The following is a 21,486-nucleotide window of genomic DNA, read 5'->3' on the forward strand; positions in this document are numbered from 1 at the left end:
TGCTCTCACTGAGGCTGGACCACTGCGTTCCAGAGATAATGACTGGACCCCTTTCAGTTGCTCTCAACTTCTCATTGGCCCCAAGGGAGGTGAGTTTGGCAGTCACTGTTTTAAAAGGACTGTAACATGGTAGAACATTTTATTACAGTGGTAATGAGCACAGTGTGGGGTTGAGGGCTGGGGAGTGTTTGTGTGTGTTTGTGAGAGAGTTGGGGGAGTGGGGACATAGCGGGCAAGGATTGAGGGGAGGGAGAAGGAAACCGAATTTTCATTTGTCATCGTCACTAGTTACTAGAGGGTGTTAAGAGATCCCTGGATAATCTTTGGAGAAAGTTTTCCTTCATTACAGTTGTAAAACTCATTAGGGAAATCACCCAGTTGCATTGCAAGTAGAAGGGGGCTTTCAATTGCCATGGTGTCTGTTCCCTCCTCTGTCCCTCCTTCCCGCCCTCTTCTCTTTCTTCCTTTCTGAATTTTGAGTGGAACTGTGTAGAGTCTTTGAGACTTTTTTCTTTGTCGTGGACCTCAGACATCTTCTCTTTTCTTGTCAGTCCCGCGATGGAAAAATCATAGAGCTATTTCTGTTTCAGTTTTTTTTCCTTTAGTTTTTCTTTATTGTGGTAAAATACACATAACAAAATTTACCATGTTAACCACGTTTAAGCGTACAGTTCAGTACATTCGTGCTGTTGGGCTACCATCCCCACCATCCATCTCCAGAACGCTTTTCATCCGGCAAAACGGAAACTCTGTACCCATTGAACAACAACCCCCGTTCCTCCCTACACCCAGCACCTGACAGCCACCATCCTGCTTTCTGTCTTTTAGTTTTTTTCTAGTTTGATTCTGCGATTGTCTGGTAACTAAGCAAAACTAAGTTTCTATTGTGAATATTGGCCTGTAAAGCTTGGAGCTTGGTTCTGGGCCCTGTTCTGTCTCTCTTCTCTCCCTAAGTGGGAGTCTCTCTTCTCTCCCTTGTCCCAATGATTTAATACGGTCCATATTTAGATGAGGCCCACATTTAAATCTTCATCCCTGATGTTCATAACCATCCATGTCCCGTGTCCAACCACCAACTTGACTGCTCCATTTGGGGTCTCATCAGGGCCTCACATTTCATATGCTCACAGTGGAACCCATGATTCACTGGCCTACTACCCACCCCACAGGGTTGCTTACGCTACTTATGTATGATTTCTTCCTTTCTCTCATACCCTACACAAAAGTTTTCTTGGTTCTTCCTGCCAAATATGATCTTTCAGAAAGCATAAATCATGTGTTACTCTCCTGCTTAAAACTCTTCAGTGGGTCACCATTGCACTTGGCATGGAATCCAAGGTTCATTAGACCCCCTGGGGATCGGGCTCTTGTTGTCCCTCTTTCCTCATCAAGGTGCTGGCCCTTGACACACTGACCTTCTCATCCATCTGACACACTGACCTCCTCCACCTGACACACTGACCTCCTCCACCTGACACACTGACCTCCTCCACCTGACACACTGACCTCCTCCACCTGACACACTGACCTCCTCCAGCTGACACACTGACCTCCTCCAGCTGACACACTGACCTCCTCCACCTGACACACTGGCCTCCTCCACCTGACACAGTGACTTCCTCCATCTGACACACTGACCTCTTCCATCTGACACACTGGCCTCCAGCTGACACACTGACCTCCTCCAGCTGACACACTGGCCTTAGTTATTTCACTGGCTCTTTCTTAGCCGTCAGGTCTCAACCTAAGCTACCTCCTCCTTGGAGCTCAGTAAACACCAGCTGAAAGTTGAGTGATGAGCTCAATGCTTCCTCCATCCCTATACTGTTCCCCGTCCCACTTTACAGCACTAGTTCACTCACTGGGACTGCATGAACTGTCCATTTAGCGTGATTCAATATTTCAGCCTCATAATCAGAATCCTAGACTTGGACTGTACACAATTATGATTTAAACAAATGCTTATTCAGGAAAAATTTCCAAGAACTCTAATTTTACATTTGTTGTGGTTGGAATGGGGAGTAAAATGTCCTGAAAATGAGAAGATGATAAAATATCCTTTTGTCACAAAAGGTGTGAGAACCCCTGAAACTTTTGGTGGACCTTCATTTTCTTTTCCCCATTTCTGCTTTACGTGTTTTTCTGTATTAGTGCTTCCTTTTCTTCCGTCTTATGCAGTCTATCCTATGATTTGGTTTTTCTTTTCCTTGCCTAGTCTTCTTCCCTCCCTCCCACCTTCCTTGTTTCTCTCCTTTCTTTTATAAATCTCCTCTTTCTATTTCCCTTTCTTGCTTTTAATTTCAATAAGCCTTAAATTGGAGCAACTTCATAGCCTCTGATGTGACAAAAGTTCTTTGGGTTTTGAAAAGACCATAGAAAATGCAGGTGTTGACAAAAGCCCCCTCTGAAACGTCGCTGTAAACAGAACCAGAGTGTCATCCTCACTCCTGCTTGGCTAGTTTTTGTCTCCAGTCGATCAGTTGGCCAGTGAAGCTTGCCCTGAAATATGAGGGCAAGCCTTTCTATCCAGATGGGTATTAGGAATGATGTTGTATTTATTGATTTCATACCATTAAGGAAGAGAAAAATCATGACCGTTTGCTCCGCGTTTCTTGTAAGTGTGTTAGAAATATCCATTGATGTGAGGACTGTGTCAAGGAAATCACACTGGCTTTTCAACAACTCTCGAATGACCACTTATAAAGCCCCAAAGAACTTCTTTGTTGAGAGAGGAATTCTATTTCATTTCAGAGCCTTCCTCCTGCCCCTTGGTAAAGGGCACGGTTCCTACTCTTGGCATGTGGGATTTCCTGAGGGCTACTTGGCTCTCACCCAGCTGCAGATTGAGGAGAGTCAAATTGGATGATATTGCTTTTCATTATGAGGAACTCAGAAGCGTTTTACCTTAGGCATGATCGAAGGGAGGTGCAAACAACTTACTGAAAGTAGACTCTGACCTGGAAGGAGCCGCCAGGCACTGTTCTCATCGTGTAACTGTATTTTGTTGAAAATAACATGCTTATCCTGTTGACTCACTTTGGGGAATTAGATGACATACCGTGTTTCCCCGAAAATAAGACCTAGCTGGCCAATCAGCTCTAATGCATCTTTTGGAGCAAAAGTTAATATAAGACCTAGTCTAATATTATAGTAAAATAAGACCAGGTCTTACATTAATTTTTGCTCCAAAAGACGCTTTAGAGCTGATTGTCTGGCTAGGTCTTATTTTCGGGGAAACACGGTAATTAGGAAGTATGCAGTAATGTGTGACACACTGTTGCAAAGATTGATTTCTTCAATAGTTTACTAAAGGATTGTAGGGCCAAAATACTCACAGTCTTATTAAGTAAATAAAGCTAATATAGAAACCTTTATCAAAGTTGCATCCAGGAACTTCTGAGACCTATGATGTGGAGGGAATATAAATATTGTCCCAATAGCACAGTCACCAGGACTTTCAAAAATAGGTACATGAAATGTGCTTTCAGAGGCTCACCTAGGTGCCTCTAATTCAATGTGACTGTTACCTTAATAGTAAAATTACTTACGTAACTTAGATTAGTTTTTCTACCAGACTAGTGGTTCTTACCTGGAAGCACATTTCAGAATTATTTAGGGAGTCTTTTTCAAAAAGGGGCCCACCTCAGACTATTGATTCTGAATAACTTGTGTTGGAGCCTGGATATGTGTACTTGGAAAGCGCCTCTGCAAAATTATGAGGCTTCTGGTTTCAGAATGAGCTAAGGACCCCTGCTCTCAACTGTGAGTTTGGTGTGGCAGAAACCAAGGGTGGCTCATCTTTGTAACCTTAGCATCTAATACAGTGCCTGGTTTGTAGAAGTGAACTCAGTAAATGGTCATTGAGGAAATGGAAGCAAATTATCTAGGAAACTATACCGTGAATATTTGAACTGCTCATTCATTTGAATTTCTACCAACTAAGTAAATTTAATAATTGAACGGAATTTTTAAAATAACCTTTGGAGGGAGGCCTCTTCTACACAATTACGAAGTGTTATGTGGTCTAAATGCTTAGTAAGTAGACAGATGATATAGATTTTCAGTAATTTGATGTGAAAGAGAACAAAGTGAGTGTATGAAAAACACCTTTGTAATGACTGATGTCTGATTTTCCTCTATTATTTTAGGTGTAAAAATACCTTTTTTGTAATAAGAACTCTGGTAGCATCCCAATATTGTATCAGGATTTATTTCTCTGTCAAGCCGAATCACAAGTGGATAAGCATTTAGTTCTTTAGTAAACTGGTACTTATGCACTTCAATAGTTGCTGTTCTTCCAAGTGGACATGCTGGATGACAAGACGTTCCTGAAAGTTCTCTTTGGGAATTGCCTTTGCTGTTCGGGTCATATATGTACCTGTAGACTGACTTCCTACTTGCCACTCTCTCAGACTTATCCCTGCCATCAAGGAAGCTTCAGTAGAGGTGGTATGACCAGAAACCATCCAGGGCATAAAGTAATAGTGGACCTGTATAGGATCGCATACACTGGAGCACAGATGGACATGATAGAGCTCAGAGCGTCTGGGATATGAGGCAAAGCTCATGAATGAGGTGAGATCTGAGCTATGAGATGGAAGGAAGAGGAGGATCTCAGGCAGTGGGGGTGTCGTGGAAACGTTTACAGGGTTGGAGTGAGCAAGGTGTGTGAAGGCGGCTGGTAGGAGGTGTGAGGTGTCTCCATAGTGGGGGACCATGATGGAGGAACTAGAAAGCTCTACAGAGGAGGCACCTAAATTGCCCTTTCCCTTTTGTCCCAACGCCAATTTACCATAAAGATTTCAATAGGCAATCCTAGGAAGAAAACAACTAGTCTCTGTGGACATAAAATACCACGGCGTGTCAGACCGGCAGTACCTGTCTTAGCCCAGAGACCAGGAGACATCGGTCTTCTAATTCAAAACTGGACGTTGGGGCATATCTGCACTCTACTCCGACTTGCATTCGTTTCCCATCATGACCTCGATGCTTGTGAATTGAACTAAATATTTTGCTGCTGTTTGGAACCTGCCTTCTGCCTGTCACTGCGCGTGCTCGCTTGCATTGATGTGGGACTCGGCGCTTTGCAGGTTCCTGGTCTCAGGATATGAAGCATGAGGGGATCCTGCTGTCTCGTTGCCTGACACAGCCTCACTTTGTGCCTATGTTCAGCGCAGTCGTGGAAGCACCTGGTTTTGATCCGAAAAGAGTCCCAGTTTCCATGATAAATTCTGTGGCCACCCTATTTTGGGGTTATTATGCTTACTTAACACATTAGGAAATTGGGGCTCAGAGAGGCATGGCTGTCTAGAGTTATTTTCACCACCTTGTCTTGAGCACTTTTTATGGGTAATGCAGAAGTCTTCCTTCTGGATGACGGAAGTGTTAATTATAAGATATTCTTTTTAGAATGAAAAACTACACATAAATAAATGAACTTTCTTATTAGAAAAAGAGACACATTCTTAGTGAAATAATTACATCATTGATGCAAAATATTCACAGTATTTATTTCTTTATTCCAGTTGGAGGCTATTTACTCCATATTTATTGCTATCTGCTATGTACAAGTGGCTGCACTAGACATAAAGATCATTCAACAATAAATATGACACATCACGGATATGGTGATCAGTGTTCAAGTATGATTGGTCCTGTTTTATTCGATGGTTAAATCCATATAACTTAATGCTGTGCAGTCAGATCGGTGATGGAGTAAGATGTTCACTGATAAACCCAACACGGAATATGGGCCCGCATTGCATGCCAGCCTGTGAAAGCCCTGAGAGCTGTTCAGGCAGGCCGGTGATGGGGTGCAGGCTTGGGGGATATTTAGTGCTCGTCACTGCCCCACGGGGCCAGGAGGAAGAAGAGCGGGCAGATGCAGTTAGGGGGCGTCCTGGGAGAAGATGGGTTCAAATCGGAGAAGTTAATTCTAAGATGTTAGAGAAGGGATGGAGTTGAGCGACAAAGTGGCTCCCAGAGGACAAGGGCAGGAACGAAGCAAAGGGATCTGAAGTGATGACGGAAATGCCTGAAGCTCCTTTTCCTTGGCCTTAGGTGTTTCTCACGATGTCGTAAACGCCTGAGGTCCGAATGGCCGCTGTGTGTGCTTCACCCCTTTGCCTAACTTACTGCTTCCTGTTGTGTGGCCAGACTTGAATGCTGCGTAAGCTAACTCCACAGGTCTCGTGAAAAGAATGTTGGTAACACTTGACTCTACATTTCCTATGTGTCCTATTTTATTTTAGGTTTTGTGAATGATTCAGTTACTAAATCGATCGTGGCTTTGCGCTTGACTCTGGTGGTGAAGGCCAGCACCTGCACGCCGGGGGAGAGCCATGCAAACGACGTGGAGTGCTCAGGAAAAGGGAAATGCGTCACGAAGCCATCAGAGGTAAGGGGACACTGGGCAGCTTAAAAAAAAAAGTATATATATTTATATATAATATGTATACAGTTTACATATATGTATTGAAAAAGCCCCCCGAATTTCTGGTTTCAGTCATATATTAGTATGCAACATACAGATACATAAATCTCCGTGTAATTTTTAAAGTAATTATAATACATCTGTGCAGTGCTAGACCTTCTTGCTTTGGTATGAGGTAGAGATTTTGTGAGAAGTAGCAGCCATTGTATCCGGTAGCAGAATCAAGAAAAATGGAAGAACGAAAAGGTAAGCACGGGGTCATTTACTGCCCAGTTATGACATAATTTATCCCTCCTCTTAGATGTCTCATTTCCCCAGCACTGTTAACAGTTGCAGAAGTAGAAGTAAGAGAAGGAACGGAGAAGAGGCAGGGACAAGAACGCTAACATTACTTTTTGACTTTCGTGGACCAGCGTCATCAGCGCTATGGAAGACCTGAGGCTGTTCCCCCTTTTCTTCAGTAGCTCAGGTCACAGGGTCATGAGGCTTGGAGCAGGGGCCACGTACAGTTCCTCCTCCTTCTTCTGGTTAGTGACGGGGTCCAGGATCCAACCAGCAAAGAATTGTAGCAGCCTCTGAGGCCAATTGCTGTTCGTATTCGTATAGGGGTCCCTTAAAACGACGGCAGATGGACTCCATCTGAGCATGCTCAGAGAGGGACACTGTGCACCTTGTAACGGGGCCCGTTCCACTAGGGCACGTCTGTTCCTCTTACCACTTGCTAGTTCTGTCTCCAGCATCCTTTCCTCCATTTTCTTCTCCCCAGTCCTACACATCTTTCTGTTGGACAGAGTTCATGTTATAAGTGAAAGCGGGTCTCTGAATAGGAAAAGAGCCTGATTTGTTTTAGACCAATTTTAAGAGTAGCACTGCTAAGTTTTCTTTGGTGACACCTCCTCATGGTAATGACAGCACATTCAGTACTGGCGCATTTGGCCAGGTGAAAGGAATGGGGTTAACTGATAAAAGGGAAGTAAGAAGACGCTGCTCGGGTCACCTTGGAAAGCCCGTGATTTTGATGTTTTAGGTGGAATACTGCAGTAGCCTAAACATGCCACTTTTCTGCAAGATATCCCTTGTAGGGGCAAGAATATGGTCAGAACATGAGAAAGCAGTGGGGATAATAGTTTATGCTAAATCTTTGAAAAAGAACATAAATGTAAACCAAGGTCAAAATGAAATCCCTGGGAGAGAGGAGAGTGTCTGGTGTAAAGCCAGGAGGTGACGCATGAGGTCCCGAGTTGAGCTTGCCCCGTGGACCCCATTTCCTTGTATCTCAGCCCACTTGGACCTGTTTCTCCTCTCTCTTGAGGGAAGGTTCATTTATCAACTTATTTAATGGAAAAGAAGAATACTGTGTTCTTCTGTGACAGTCAAGACTAGGATGCCGTAACTTGAGAAAAGATGAGGAACGAGAGGAAGAGTGTCAGATCTTCCCCAGTGGCGCTGCCAAAAAGAGACCGTGGTCTTCCCCAGATTCATTCTTCCTGTTCCCAGTGAGTAATTCTGAGGCCTGATCAGCCCTCAGAAAGATCATATTGGGAAAGAGAAGTGCCTTAAAACAAGGAACAGGGGGCTCGTCTCAGAATTTTGGATTGACGAAGGGGTGAAGATTCCTCGGGAGCTGTCTGTTGTAACGGATGACCCTTCTGGGGAAACGTCATCCATAAAGTGGTCACCATACTATCTTCAATCATGCATGTTGCTGTGGTCAGCAGCACTCACACGGGTTTCATCTGCATGAAAGCTCTAGCTAAGAGGCTCTGCCTGCTGGTTTGGAATTGACGCATTGAAAAGGCCGTAGAAGTACTTAGCACCTGGCAGGTAACTTGGCAAACCTTGCCAACGTGCTTTGTGTTCCATGAAAAAATGACTCACAGGCCTTAGTGAGGAATCCATGCTCGTTTTAGCAGATCGCTGCAGAGGAAGCACAGCTTCTTACGGGCACCAGCTCCTCTGAAGAGATCTGAGCGCTGCTCCCCGAGATGACACCTCCTCCCTCTGCCACTACCTCCCAGCTCCAAGCAAGTTGCTTCTAGAGTATTGAGCCTCTGCTGTTGATTCTGTAAAGCCCACATTTACCTTCAGTGAATTTAAGAAAATTGTGTCCAGTCATCTTATCTGAGCCATTATAATTACCGTTGGTGACTCTAAGCAAATGATTAGGCTGACATTGCCTTGTCCATTTGTAGACCCACCACATTGTTATCTTGGAGAGAAACATCTGGAAGCCAGTTCTACAGTTCGCAAAAAGACGGTGGGAGTGCGAATGGAAAGATGGTCCATCGTTTTTGTGTCTACTTGAGTTCCGTGGCTTTTCGCGATTGTTGTCATGATTTACGAGTAGTTTGACAACAATAAAATACTTTTATTATCAAGTTTGTTTCTTTTTTTCACTCTTTCCTAAAATTAGAAGTTATCTATCCAAACTTCCACTCAATTTAAGAATCCACTCTGTAGTAGAAAACAAAAAGAACTGTATGGTGGTTTAATTTTATGGTTTCTAATCATTTTTATATCGTTTTATTAGATCATCCATCAAAATAAAAGCAATTCTGTTACTTCCCCACTACTCTCATTGGGTAATGGAACTCATTTCTTTTCTGTCAGATGTACTTTGGCTAGAGGATATTTCACAGTCCAAGCTGACGGGTCGTTTGCGATAAAGCTTAAGCTTGCTGTTCTTTGTTATCACACGATCCTGGGAAGGTCTTTTCAAATGTTTACTATAGCACTGCAAGGAGCTCTCTATTTTTAAAAACTGATTTTGTTACGAGGCTTGATTCTGATGTTTTCTTTTCCTTATAAAAAAAATTTGACTGTGGGCTACTACTTCTCTTGGAATTTTGTCACAAAGGTTGGCTGCTGTCTGTTTGATGATTCCTTAATTACCTTAAAGGTGAATGTCAGGGAGTCACACAGGGATCTTTGCTGGTGTGGGCTTTAAGCCTTCTTTAGATCCAATTAAGTTCCATGGACACTGTCTCTCAAGAGCAAGAGCAAGAGATATGTATTAGTCATGGTTCTTCAGAAAGAAAGAACCAGTGAGACACACACACACACACACACACACACACACACACACATAAGATTAAGGAGATTTATTTTTAAGGAATTGACTCTTTGTGGACCAACTCATTGTGGAGTTTCCATGAGTCCAAAATTTGATGGAGGAGAGGCTGGCAGGCTGAATACTCAGAGCGTTGCAATTCGAGTACAAAGGGTCTGCTGGTGAACCAGGAATTGCTGATGTTACAGGTAAAGTCCAAAGGCCATCTGCTGGGAGAATTCCTTCTTGCTCAGGGGAGGTCAGCCTTTTCATCTACTCAGGCCTTCAAAGGATTAGATGAGGCCCACCCTCACTGTGGACGGCAACCTGCTTTCCTCAAAGTCCACTGATTTAAATGTAAACCTCAGCCAAAAACACCCTCACAGAAGCATCCAGAATAATGTTTGACCGGATATCAAAGGCACCATGGCCCAGCCAAGTTGACATATAAAAATTAATCTGAAAAAATAAATTTTCTCTATTTTTCTCTTCATTATTGCTCCGTTTCTACTCATTTGCATAGCTTGCCCACAAAATTAAAGGAACAATTTTAAAATTCAGTTTGCCTAAGATGTGCCTGAGGCCCTTGACAAAAAGTCCTATTCCAGGCTCCTCAATCAGATTATGATGGCTTTCACTGGGCAACCAGGTGGTTCTGATGCAAAAGCAGATTGAGGACCATCGTTCTGGAATTAGGGGCGGTGCCTATCATCTTCCTGTTTTTGCTGACTCCCTAACACAAATGTACAACATCTTTTTATTCAGGGATTCCGTTGTTAATGATTTCAAGGTCATTTGGAACGAATGGAGAAAAGGTAAATGCTGACAAGTGACATAATGGTTCAATACGTATCCCAAAGCTTTCTAATTTATTAGCCCTGATCTATATGGATAGGTAAATGGGTCAGGTCTCCATTCTTGGGTATGAGAAGGTTCCTTAGAAATCTCTCTAGCTCTTGCCTTGGGAATCTATCAACCGTAGGCTATTTGGGCTGCATATAGAGCTGACTACTCAGACTTTGTTCTGCGAGAGAACTGAGCGGGCATCATGGCTGGGAGCCATTCTCAATCCCATCTGGAGCCTGTGTTTTATTTCTGCCTGTGTGCATGGGCCTGTACCTGAGAAAAGCACTAGCATGTTAGGCGCCTGAACATTTCTGACCTTTTGTTACTTCCTTCCCTGCTCTTGGAAGCAGAGGCTCAAGCTCCAGGAAGTCCTAGTCTTCCTCCAGCCGGGGTCTTCTGGGTGGGTTTGGATTGTTGGCAAGAAATCACTGACTTGAACAAGTTGCTTTGTCCATCGCTCAGTAACACCCAGGTCACCTGCTGCCCTCGTTCTCCAGCCCACGTGTCCTATGTAGGAGACTCCTTCCTTCCAAGAGCCTGTCTACCTATGTGAACATCTCTACCTATCTTATTTTCCTGTTTCAAAAGCATGTGCCTCTTTGTTAGGGCTCGTAGTAAATTCCTGTTTCTGAGGTTTGTTTATTTCTGATCTCATTCCCAGCGCTCGGAGACGAGCATGCCGTAAGCTAGGTGCGTGAGTCCCCTTTCCAGCTTCCAACCTCAGCTCCTCCCACAACTCTGCAGCGCCAATTCCTCCCTCAGGTCTCCGTGGTCTTGCTCATGCTGTCCCCTCTATCTGGAATCCTTTGCTGCCACACCACCCTTCCCCAACCCTCTGCCCCTGCCCGCCTGCCTTCCCAGCTATATTTCAGGCTCAGCTCAAAATAATCTTCTTAAGTCCGGAAGCTGTCCTTAATCCCTCAGTGCAAACTTTTTCCGCTCAAGCCCTATTGCATTTTATTGTTCTTATGAGACACCTGACTATTGACGTGTGCTTATGTTTCTTTGCATCCATTATTTATTTGCATTCACTTCGCTGCAGAGTTACTGCCTGTGATGTGCTTGGTCCTGCCTGAGGCTCTGGGAGATGCACGTTTGGTCAGAGAGGGAGCTGGAAGCTTGTGGGGCAGAGTGCTAGACCAGTAAAATCATGGATGAGTGCAGTGCGATGCAGCCCGTGGGTGAGGCTTGCAGGAGTGTTCTGAGAGCCCAGAGACACGTCCAACTGAGACGTGGGATCACCGGGCGCTTCCCAGGGGAGTCTCGGAGGGTGAGTTCCTTCATGTTAGAACCTGTGCCTACTTCCTTCTGCATCCACTGTAACAACTAGCAGGATGCTTTCCAAAGTGTGGGAGATGCTCACAAACTGTCTATGAACCGAATGAACAAAATAAAGGAACAAAAATATGATGGGAAACCAGTTCTCTGAGTTTTGGGTTAGGTATGTAACTTAAGTTATATGTTTGGTAAATATGGGAAGGACATGGTGAATTTAACTTTATAAAGTAATGAATTGGAAAACAGCCTCTGGTGTAAAGCTGTCTCACAGATGGTGTGACCCAGAATGCCGTAGTAACCCCTCAGAGCATTTTAAGCAATGCTGCCAATCCTTTTCCTCTCATTTCAAGAGGAAATAGGTCAGAATAATTTGAGCCAATGGAATCTTTGATGCCATCCTCCTGTTGGTTTGAAACTGTCGGGCGGGTACCTCTTCAGGTCAGGAAGTAGCAACTTGCCAGAAAGCAGGAATGAGTGTCACCTTCTTTCATCCATCACTTCTCTGAGAGCTAATTTCTCGACTGTTGTTAGTGCGAACATAAAGGCCCTCATGAGACCTTGAAAAGGGACTGTGATTTGGTGGGGTTATGAGAGAGAAACGGGGCGGGAGGGTCGCTGAAGAAGCCCATCTAAGAGTCAGAAGAAAGGCCTTCACTGCATCCTTCCAGCATCAAGACAGTAGCCGGCACTCAGGATGTGGAGTCGCTTTTTGTAGTTCTGCTCAGTGCGTGGTGGGGTGAGGCCCCCACGCTTCTGCCAGCACTGTGGATGACTTCTCCTGGGAGTAGGTAATGAGACACAGCAAGGGAGGGGCAGTGTGGACTCATGGATGGGAAAATACGTGATGAACCACGGTTAGCAGCATTACAGAGACTAATTTACTCGAAGAAATTGTTCTTCTAGGTGTGGAGGTGGGAACCTTTCTCTTGACTGAATCCGTAGCTTATTGACAATGCTCAGTACAAACTTTTGAGCCTGGGAGCAGGTGCTTTGGAGGTAGTGCCAAAAAGCAGGTGTCTGTGATGCATGTCTTGGTTAGTAAAAGATGGGCGATCTCTCCCATAGATATTTTTCTTGCAGAACCTGCTTTGTGGACCTTTGAGAAAGTATGTTATGAATAATAAAAAAAGAATAATAATTATTAGAAGTATATAACCACAGAGATCCTAAAAGTAAGTGCAGACCAGCCGTCACCTTTTCAATGCATAAAGTATAAGCCCATCTAGAATTTTGTTGACTTGTGTTTGAATTATAATTTTTGATACTAATATACTTAAAAAGCCATTGCTGTTTCTTGTGTGATAGAATGGAAGGAAGATCATATCATTGCCTGCACAAAAATATGACAACATATTTGAGTCATTCATTATAAATGATTTAAAGAAATATTGTAAAATTATGTCCTGAAGGATAGATGTTTCTTCATGTTTGCATTAGGCACTGGAATTTTCCAGAAGGTTGAAATGTATCTCTACATGCTCATAGATAGTTGCAGAGGCATTGTGGATTGGTGGCCCTCCAGATGTATTAGGGTGAGGATTATATCACTGGTGACATTTCCAGGGTCATAGAATTTTGAGGGGAAGGTGATTTTAGAGACCAAATTTATTTCCAAGACCAGGAAACTGAGGTCTATGAGAGATTTGAGCTATTTGCCCAAAGCCCAAGAGCTAATTTGTGATGGGGAAGGACAAGAATGAAGGGAGATTTCTGCACTTTTGCTCCATGGCGCCTCCTACTGGGTAGCACTGTCCCTGGTCCCGCTTCCCCCCTCCCTCCTCATCCTCCAGTAAGACGGTCAGAACTACCGCCAGCTTTATTTCTTGTTTAGTGTCTTCAGGTAGTTTCACTGTTTACTACGAGGAAAGCCAGGCAGCAGGTAGAAAACTTTTCAAATGATTCGACCTGATGGTGTTTTGATGCAGTGCGTCTCCAAACGCCAATGTGCAGGCAACTCACTTGGGAATCTAGTTAAAACACAGAGCCTGACCCTGCAGGTGTGGGTGGGGCCTGAGGCCAGATGCCAGTAAGACTGTGAAATGCCGTGAACATCAGACCAAGACATGAGAAGTCACATTCTCAAGACCTTTCAAAGAAATTTAGAAGATTCAGCAGCCTCCATTCCATGGTTTTCTTTGGCATAAATTGTACTAGGGGATTAAGACCTCTGAAACTCTTATTCCAGAACAAACTTTGAAGAATAGGTGAAATAAGTAACTCAGGGAAAGAGAAAAATCTATGTTGGTGGCATGCAGCCTTTTACACAGAGCCCAGGGACTTTTTTTTTTGATTAATTTTCCCCCCGTTTTATTGAGATATAATTGGCATACAGCACTGCATGAGTTTAAGGTATAGAACATAATGATTTGATATATGTATAGATTGTGAGATAATCACCACAAGAAGTTTAGTTACTGTCTATCACCTCACATAGTTACAATTGTTTTTTCTCGTAATGAGAACTTTTAAGATCTACTCTCATAGCATCTTTCAAATACACGGTACGGTGTTGTTAACTCTTGCCACCATGCTGTACATCACATCCCAGGACTTACACACTTCCAGGTGTAAGATAAGTAAGTTCCAGAAACTGTTTGTTGCAGCCCCTGATTTTGCACTCCAATCTGTTACAATTCTTAGACTTCACAAAAAGGAGAGATCCTCATTTTACAAGTCTGTTTTGGAGACAGATAACTGTCATTCTGAGATTTCAATTAATAATTTTTAGAACACAGAAATAAGGCTGTGTTCTAAAGATGTGCACTCAAAGATGGAGATTTCATAAAATTTTAATTTTTACTGCTACATCAAGGACATTCTCAGTGAAACTAGACTCTGATGCCTGAGAGAAGAAAACCATCACTTTGGAACTCGGAGGGCCTGCTTTCCTTGTCTTTCCTCTCCAGAAAACACTTACCCTTTGGTCCTATTTCTCAGTCAGAAAGCTGGGTGTGAGCCGTGGGAATAATTCAGCTCAATGGCTTTGCCCGCCTAGGGCGTCCTCTTCAGGGATCTGAAAACTATCCGCAGTGCTGGCTCACACACACAAAAGGGGTTTGTTCCTCTTATCACTTTGGATATTCATTTATTTCTGCACATTTTCATGCCCTCTTCCAGTTTTCTGTGAGCACCTCTATGCGCCAGGCAGGGAGCTTCACCCCAACAAAACACACTGAGGAAAACCCCCTCGGTCCCTGCTCTCCTGATGTTGGGAGTCAAAACACTGGCATCAGAAATCATTGAACTTGACCCTCACCTGATGTTCAAATCTCCTCTGAAACATTATCAACCTCCTCAGCTTCTAATTAAATATCTAGTCAGTGCCCATGTCGGGCAGGTTGGGACTTCTTCCAGATTTTGAGGGGAGGGAAAAAAGCCCCCCTTCGAATATTCCCTACCATGGTCTTCTGTTCTTGGCAGCTGCTCCAAATCCGACTTTAAAGGACGAATGGACTCATCTTTTTCCCAGGAGTCTGACGAGAAATAGAGCTGTAGTTTGATCATGATATTTGCCCTTTGCTTCTGTGACATCCTCTTAGCTTCTAAGAGTCAGTCTGGCTTTGCAGATTATTCCCCGAGTTGTGGAGTCTTAGGCAGATTCGTGATGACCTGTCGTGTTTTACGGGGATCGGCCAGCTTAACTCTCCCCAAACTGGAGAGAGCACCAGCGGGCTCTGGGCATGTTACTAATGTGTCTTAATGGTGGGCAGAGTTGGGTTTCATCATGGTACTAGTTGACATCTACCCTCCTGTCTAAAATGGCTCCTGCTGGCCGGCTGCCTGTTTTGGTCTGTAGAGATTGGTCCCATTTTCTGTCCGCCGAGCTACAGACTCAGTTGAAGATTTGTCCACTGAATGTAGTGTTTGTCGTTTTACATACAGAACTGTTTTGACTTCACCGAGCCCGGTGATCTTCTGACTTTTTGGTCTCAGGACTCCTTTGTACTCTTAGAAATTATCGAAGACCCTGAAGAGCTTTTGTTGACTAAGCTCCATCTATTGATCTTAAACGGAGGGATTAAAAGTATTTATTATTTCATTTAATAAACCCATCGCATGTTAACAAAAATGACACCTTTTTAAATGAAAAGTAACTATATTTTCCAAAACAAAAAGAACTTAATGAGAAGAGAGGCATGGTTTTCATTTTTACAAATCTCTTTAATATCTGGCTTAAAAGAAGACAACTGGATTTTTAGATTTGCTTTTACATTCAACCAAGTGCAATGTGTCGTTTGGTTGAAGTACAGGAAGAAAAGTCAGCCTCACAGAGATATTCAGTTGGAAAAAGAAGTGTTTTAATAGCCTTTTCAGATAATTGTGGATATTTTTCTTGAAAATACTCCAAAACTCAATAAGCAGCAGATTCATCATAAATGTGGAATCTGAAACTGTGTAAATGCCCTCGTGCTCACTGTTACATTAAAATCCATTGGTCTGTTTTGCATTTTGGATCTTCTACCCATGAATAGTTTTTATAACATCATACATTGGTCACTTGGAAAGTATTGGAGTTGTACAGAGCTTCCAAATGTTGACACATCTCACTATACAATAACAGAAAAATCACATCTTTGGTGAATATCACCACCAATCTCATCAGAAAAGTCTTCTTTAAGTGTTAAAGTCTGTGAAGCTCATAATGAAAGATAAACGTTTTCCAAAATTCTCAGTTTTCCCTTAAGGCTTTTAAAGCTCAAATTTTACCTCTGACAACAGAAACTATTGGTTGTTTCCCTTGAAGTGACAGGCTCCCTTGGTTCACGTGACAGAACATATCTGTGGAACAGCCCCGTCTGAATGACCATCGTTAGTCTGTAAGTCATTCTTTCAAGGAAAACAGGTGTTTCATGAAAAACGGGCTAGTTAGGTCGTGACTCAAACAACTGCACAAGTGTGCTTCCTGAGAAGACCACTGAACTTTGGGGAGCAGTAGGAGTGCTTGAGGCATACCTCCTATTTTGTCACCCAGGATGTTAAAAAGGTGTGCACTCAAGGGTTGAGCTGTCGTAAAATTTTCATTTTTACTGCTTCATCAAGGGTGTTCTAAGTGACACTGGCATTTTTTTTTCTTCCTGCAAATGCTTGGTGATGGTGAAGACCAAAGAGTCCTGCTACAAAGATCCTGCTTTGATTTCTGTGAAGGCATGAGCAGTTTTTTTAACCATTGTTTTTGCATCTTTAGTGCCCGTGTCAACGAGAAAAAGGCACACTGTGTTTGAATATTATTATAAGATAGTTTTGACCTCATGGGGCCCCCAGTAGGCCCTCAGCCGCCGTCTCCCCTGCCCTGGTCCAGGCCTTCCTCTAACCTTTATCTCTGGACCTCTTTGTTTACTTTCTGCACCTTTATTTTTCTAAACACCTCCAGTTTGGTTTTGGATAATTCTTCTTTTTTCCTCTCTGACCTTGAAAACCACTTTGTAACTTAAAATAAAAATTTTTCCCCCCGAACGTAATTTAGTGGTTACCAGAGGGTAAGGGGGTTGGGGGGTGGGAGATGAGGGTAAGGGGGATCAAATATATGGTGATGGAAGGAGAACTGACTCTGGGTGTTGAACACACAATGGGATTTATAGATGATGTGATACAGAATTGTACACCTGAAATCTATGTAATTTTACTAACAATTGTCACCCCAATAAATTAAAAAAAAAAAATTTTCCCCCCAATCTGCTATCTTGGACCTTTACCCACTTTGGACCTCTTGTCTCTCCTCTGTGGTGATTCTCCGAAGGGCGGGTCAGTTTGCTAAAAGCCAGCTTGACAGGTTCTCCATTTGTCTGCTCCTTGACCACCCCTCCCAGCACCTCAGTTTCCATCCCAGTCCCCATTCCCACCTTAGGATCAGCGGCTCACTCTCTCCCCTGTTTTCCCTAAGGCAGAGGGCCATCTTCCTTTGCTTCCCTCTCTGTTCTTCCTTCTCTGCCAGCAGGCTACAAAAAGCCAAAGTAAAAACAAACAGAACATTCCCTAAAACGTGCTAAAAAAGATAAAATGAAAGCTGGGCAAGTACCTTTACAGAAATCTTCTACCAGCCTTTCTGTTAAACATTGTTACAAGCTCTTTAGATAGTAAAGAGGAGCAAGGAAATGGAGTGATTGCCTGTCAGAAAATTGGCCTGCTTCCCTGGAGAACAGAGGTGGCAACATTCAGCCCTGGCTCTTGTTGGGAGGAGGGCGATGGTGATTGGCAAGAAGCCGGGATACAGGGAGCTGGAGAAGGGCTTGGGTAACCAGTGTGCCTTGTCCTTTTGCTAAGTTTGGCATTGAATGCAGGGAGAGAGTGGGAAATTGGGTTGAAAGAACAGTTTTTGCTTCTAGAGCAGAAGATACATCACATCGCAATAAGAAAGAAAGTGGCAGATGTGACAGAGTGGGTGTGGGGGGGTGTAATTAATGGGTGAAGGTCCTGCAGGAGATGGAATTGAGAGAAGTGTGGAGGGCTTCAGAAAAGGGGACAAAGCTTCCTTCTTTCAAACAAGTTATGCCAGGCACATGGCTTGACAGGGTGTTTAAAACAATGTTTTTTCATTGAGGTAAAATTCATACAGTACAAAATTAACCATTTTAAGGTGAACAATTCAGTGGCATTTAGTACATTCACAGTATTCTGCAACCACCACCTTTATCTAATTCCAGAACATTTTCATCACCCCAAAATGAAACGCTGTACCCTTTACGCACTCACTCCCCATTCCTTCCCCAGGCCCTGGCCACCACCAGTCTGCATTCTGTGTCTCCATGGATTTCCCTATCCTTGAAATTTCATATAAATGGAATCATACAACAGGTGACCGTTTGCATCCATCTTTTTTTCACTCACCATAATGTTTTCCAGATTCATCCATGTTGTAGCGTGTGCCAATGCTTCATTCCTCTTTATGGTTGAGTAATATTCCAGTACATGGATAGTCTAGCATTTGTTTATCCATTTATGGTTGATGGCCATCTGAATTGTTTCCCATCGAAACTTTGCTATCACCTTTATGAAGGAGCTGATCGGCACAACCTTGGTTACAGGGAAAGGAATAACTGCAGACATCATGTGGTCGAGTTGCGGCTCCTGGAGATTCGAGATTCCTCTGCCTCCTCATGGAGGCAGGTGATCCTATTTGCCTGAGCCACTTGGGTACTGGTCCAGGCGAGGTCAGCCCTGGGATACCTGCTCAACCCTAGGTTATCTTTAGCCCTAAAGCCATTTAGACACGTGGTTTATGCCTAGGGAATGTGGGATAAGGCAGAATCAAGAGAAGATGCTACCTTAATATTGCCGTGACCAGAAACTGGCTGGGAACCTACCACCTCAGTGCAGAAGGGGCAGGACAGGAGTCACCCCAATACCTGTCTGACTGTCGTGAGTCACTGCATGGGTTTCTTCCTTCGGATTGCCTTTTCCTTGTAGTCCTAAGAATAATCCCAAAAAACTTGGCCCAAACTTGCATGTCTTACTCATCAGCAACAAGGAACTAATTCTGTGCTCAACTTCCTTTCACATAATGGACATTTTAGAGGCAGTGATCGGCATTTAATTGAGCCACAAACATGAATCTTTTCCAAGTTCACATTGGAGGAGAATTTCTAGTTTAATGATAATTCTGCGGTTGGAGAGGATGTTTCCGAGTCAACAAGGGTAAAGAATCTGGCTCCAGAAGGCAATGAGGAGGCTCTCCCTGGAACACAGCAGCTGCTCAGTAATGGGCAGATGGAGGGAGGTTACCACAGGCCCCCAGGCCACTGCCGTGAACGCAGTTGTCCCTCTCCATCCGACTGTAGTTGGTTTCCACAGTTTCTGGGTAGAAAATTCGAGCTGTGTCTCAACCGCAGACAGAGAAGACTATGTGATATGTGCAGTGGGGTATCACTTAACACTCGAGTGCAGAAAGAAAGGCACAGAGGACACTGGTGTGACCGTTTTTCCAGGATTCAGCAGAGGCCCCGGCTGAAGTGGAATGTTCCAGAGCTGTCCAGATTTCAAAGGTCATTAATTATGTAGGACATTAGAACTGTCATTTACGCATCTTGATTTAGCACAGTCACAATATTCTGGCAGGAGACTAGGGGAAAACGAAGCCCATGAATAGAAGAAATACCAGTAGGAAATACAATACCATTTATATATGCTATAAATAACTGTGCACATGTGCTTAGGTCTATATCTGTAGAAAAACTTAGAACATTGGCTTTTTCTCTCTTCATTTTATTTCCACATTACAATTCAATAAGTGCTTTCCTAAATTCACTAGTATGCTTTTAATTTTTCTTTTCTACTAACTTTTCTCATTTCTTTACAGGCTTTCTTCACTACATTTTTTTTTACCTTTATCCTTTTTCTTTGTAATTCTCTGGTCTTGGTTTGATTTAGCATATATTGAAGTGCTGGTAAGCAAAGTATAATAGGTAGTCACCATCAAATGGTGTTCGTAGCAGAGTTGAACAAAATCATATACATCAAGCAAGTTAAACATTGATGCAAAAGGAATTAATGGTCAGTGGAAACTAAAATACTAAAAGGACGACTTATATATTATCCAAGTTATATATCACCAGCTAAAGGGATGAAACAGTCTGCTGAGGAAGTTTTGTAGGGGTCTGGAATGGGAAAACGGCCATCAGCACGGTGAGTGGCAAAGGTCATCGTCAGTTTGAACTTGGTTTAGGCTAAGGGTGGGGCTGCCACATCCCAGTGTCACAGACTGGGAAACTGTACTGAAATGCAGCCACTTTTCTTCTAGCCTGAGTTATGTTCATTGATTTTTTTCAACCAAAGCTTGCTTCTCTATTTTTAAGGTTTCTCCACATGCAGAAGATTTTGGGGATGAAAAAAAAAGATATTATGTTGTGATATCTAAAATTAGAAGAAGCAGCTAAATTTGACTTTTGTCTGCAAGGCTTTTTCAGGTTGCTAAAATAAATAAAAATGTAGGAAGTATGGGCTTCCATATTTAGATTAGAATCATATTGTACTTCCATTTTCTACCATAAGAACAATTCATTTTACAGTTTAAGAAAATATGCCCCATTAAATTCAGCTTGGTTTAAATTGACAGGATGCTGATGAGACATCAGTTTCATTGCTGTATCCACTCACCAGGGTCCTGTGACATGGACATTTTCTTCACCGAGTTATTGGATGGGGGTATTGAGGCTCTCGGTAACTAAGTGACATGATGTCAGTGAGGGCTGAAATTTTTAAATTTGATAATGCTTCCAAGGTTTCTAACATTTTTAGTTTTGTTTAGATCAGTCAGAAGCATATGAAGGCCTTATTATCTTTGTCATCTAGTTGGAGAGAGAATTCAAGGCGAAAGCAAGTATCTGTGTGTTGAAAGAGAGCTGTTCCTGTGCTTGGTCCAGATGCTCTCAGTGTGGCTTGCACATTTGGACAGACCATTCGGATGAAGTATGAAGCTTTGTGGCCCAGAGAAGGCGAGTGGACATGGGGGCAGATCAAGGGTCAAGATCTGACTCTGGTACTCACTGAAATCACATCACATAATTCCCTGGAGCCTCTGTCTCCCCAACCAATGATGGGAATGATAAAAGTGTCCGTGTCGCAGGGCTGTAGCACGAGCAAGGCCTTAGAGTTAGCACACGTCCCCGTAGGTGCTGGAAAAAGACCAAAGGAATTTGAAATGAGATCATATATGTGGAACCATTTTGTAAAGAACTTTACCAATAAAAGATGGCACTTACGAGAGATACACAAACCAGTAGAAATGGCATCTGTTGCCTCCGTCAAAAGCCCCCTTTCTGCGACTCTTGCTGCATTTGGTATTCCAACCACTTGGCATTCCCAAATGTAAGGGCTTCCACTCATCCTCTTTTGAGTGGAATGTTTCTGGCCTGCACAACTGATTTTAATTGACTTTAGTGGAAAT

The 21,486-nt window shown here is 43.2% G+C and overlaps 1 protein-coding gene across 1 annotated transcript in view; it reads left to right on the plus strand.

Annotated features, from left to right (window-relative positions):
• DNER (delta/notch like EGF repeat containing) overlaps window positions 1-21,486 on the plus strand; it is a 278,622-nt gene that overhangs the window by 139,641 nt on the left and 117,495 nt on the right. Inside the window, exon 5 of the mRNA XM_033112831.1 lies at window positions 6,252-6,397. Coding sequence (XP_032968722.1) covers window positions 6,252-6,397 — 146 coding nt within the window. The remainder of the gene's footprint in view (window positions 1-6,251; window positions 6,398-21,486) is intronic.

This window comes from Rhinolophus ferrumequinum, chromosome 8 (assembly GCF_004115265.2).
Source record: "Rhinolophus ferrumequinum isolate MPI-CBG mRhiFer1 chromosome 8, mRhiFer1_v1.p, whole genome shotgun sequence".
Lineage (NCBI taxonomy): Eukaryota > Metazoa > Chordata > Mammalia > Chiroptera > Rhinolophidae > Rhinolophus > Rhinolophus ferrumequinum.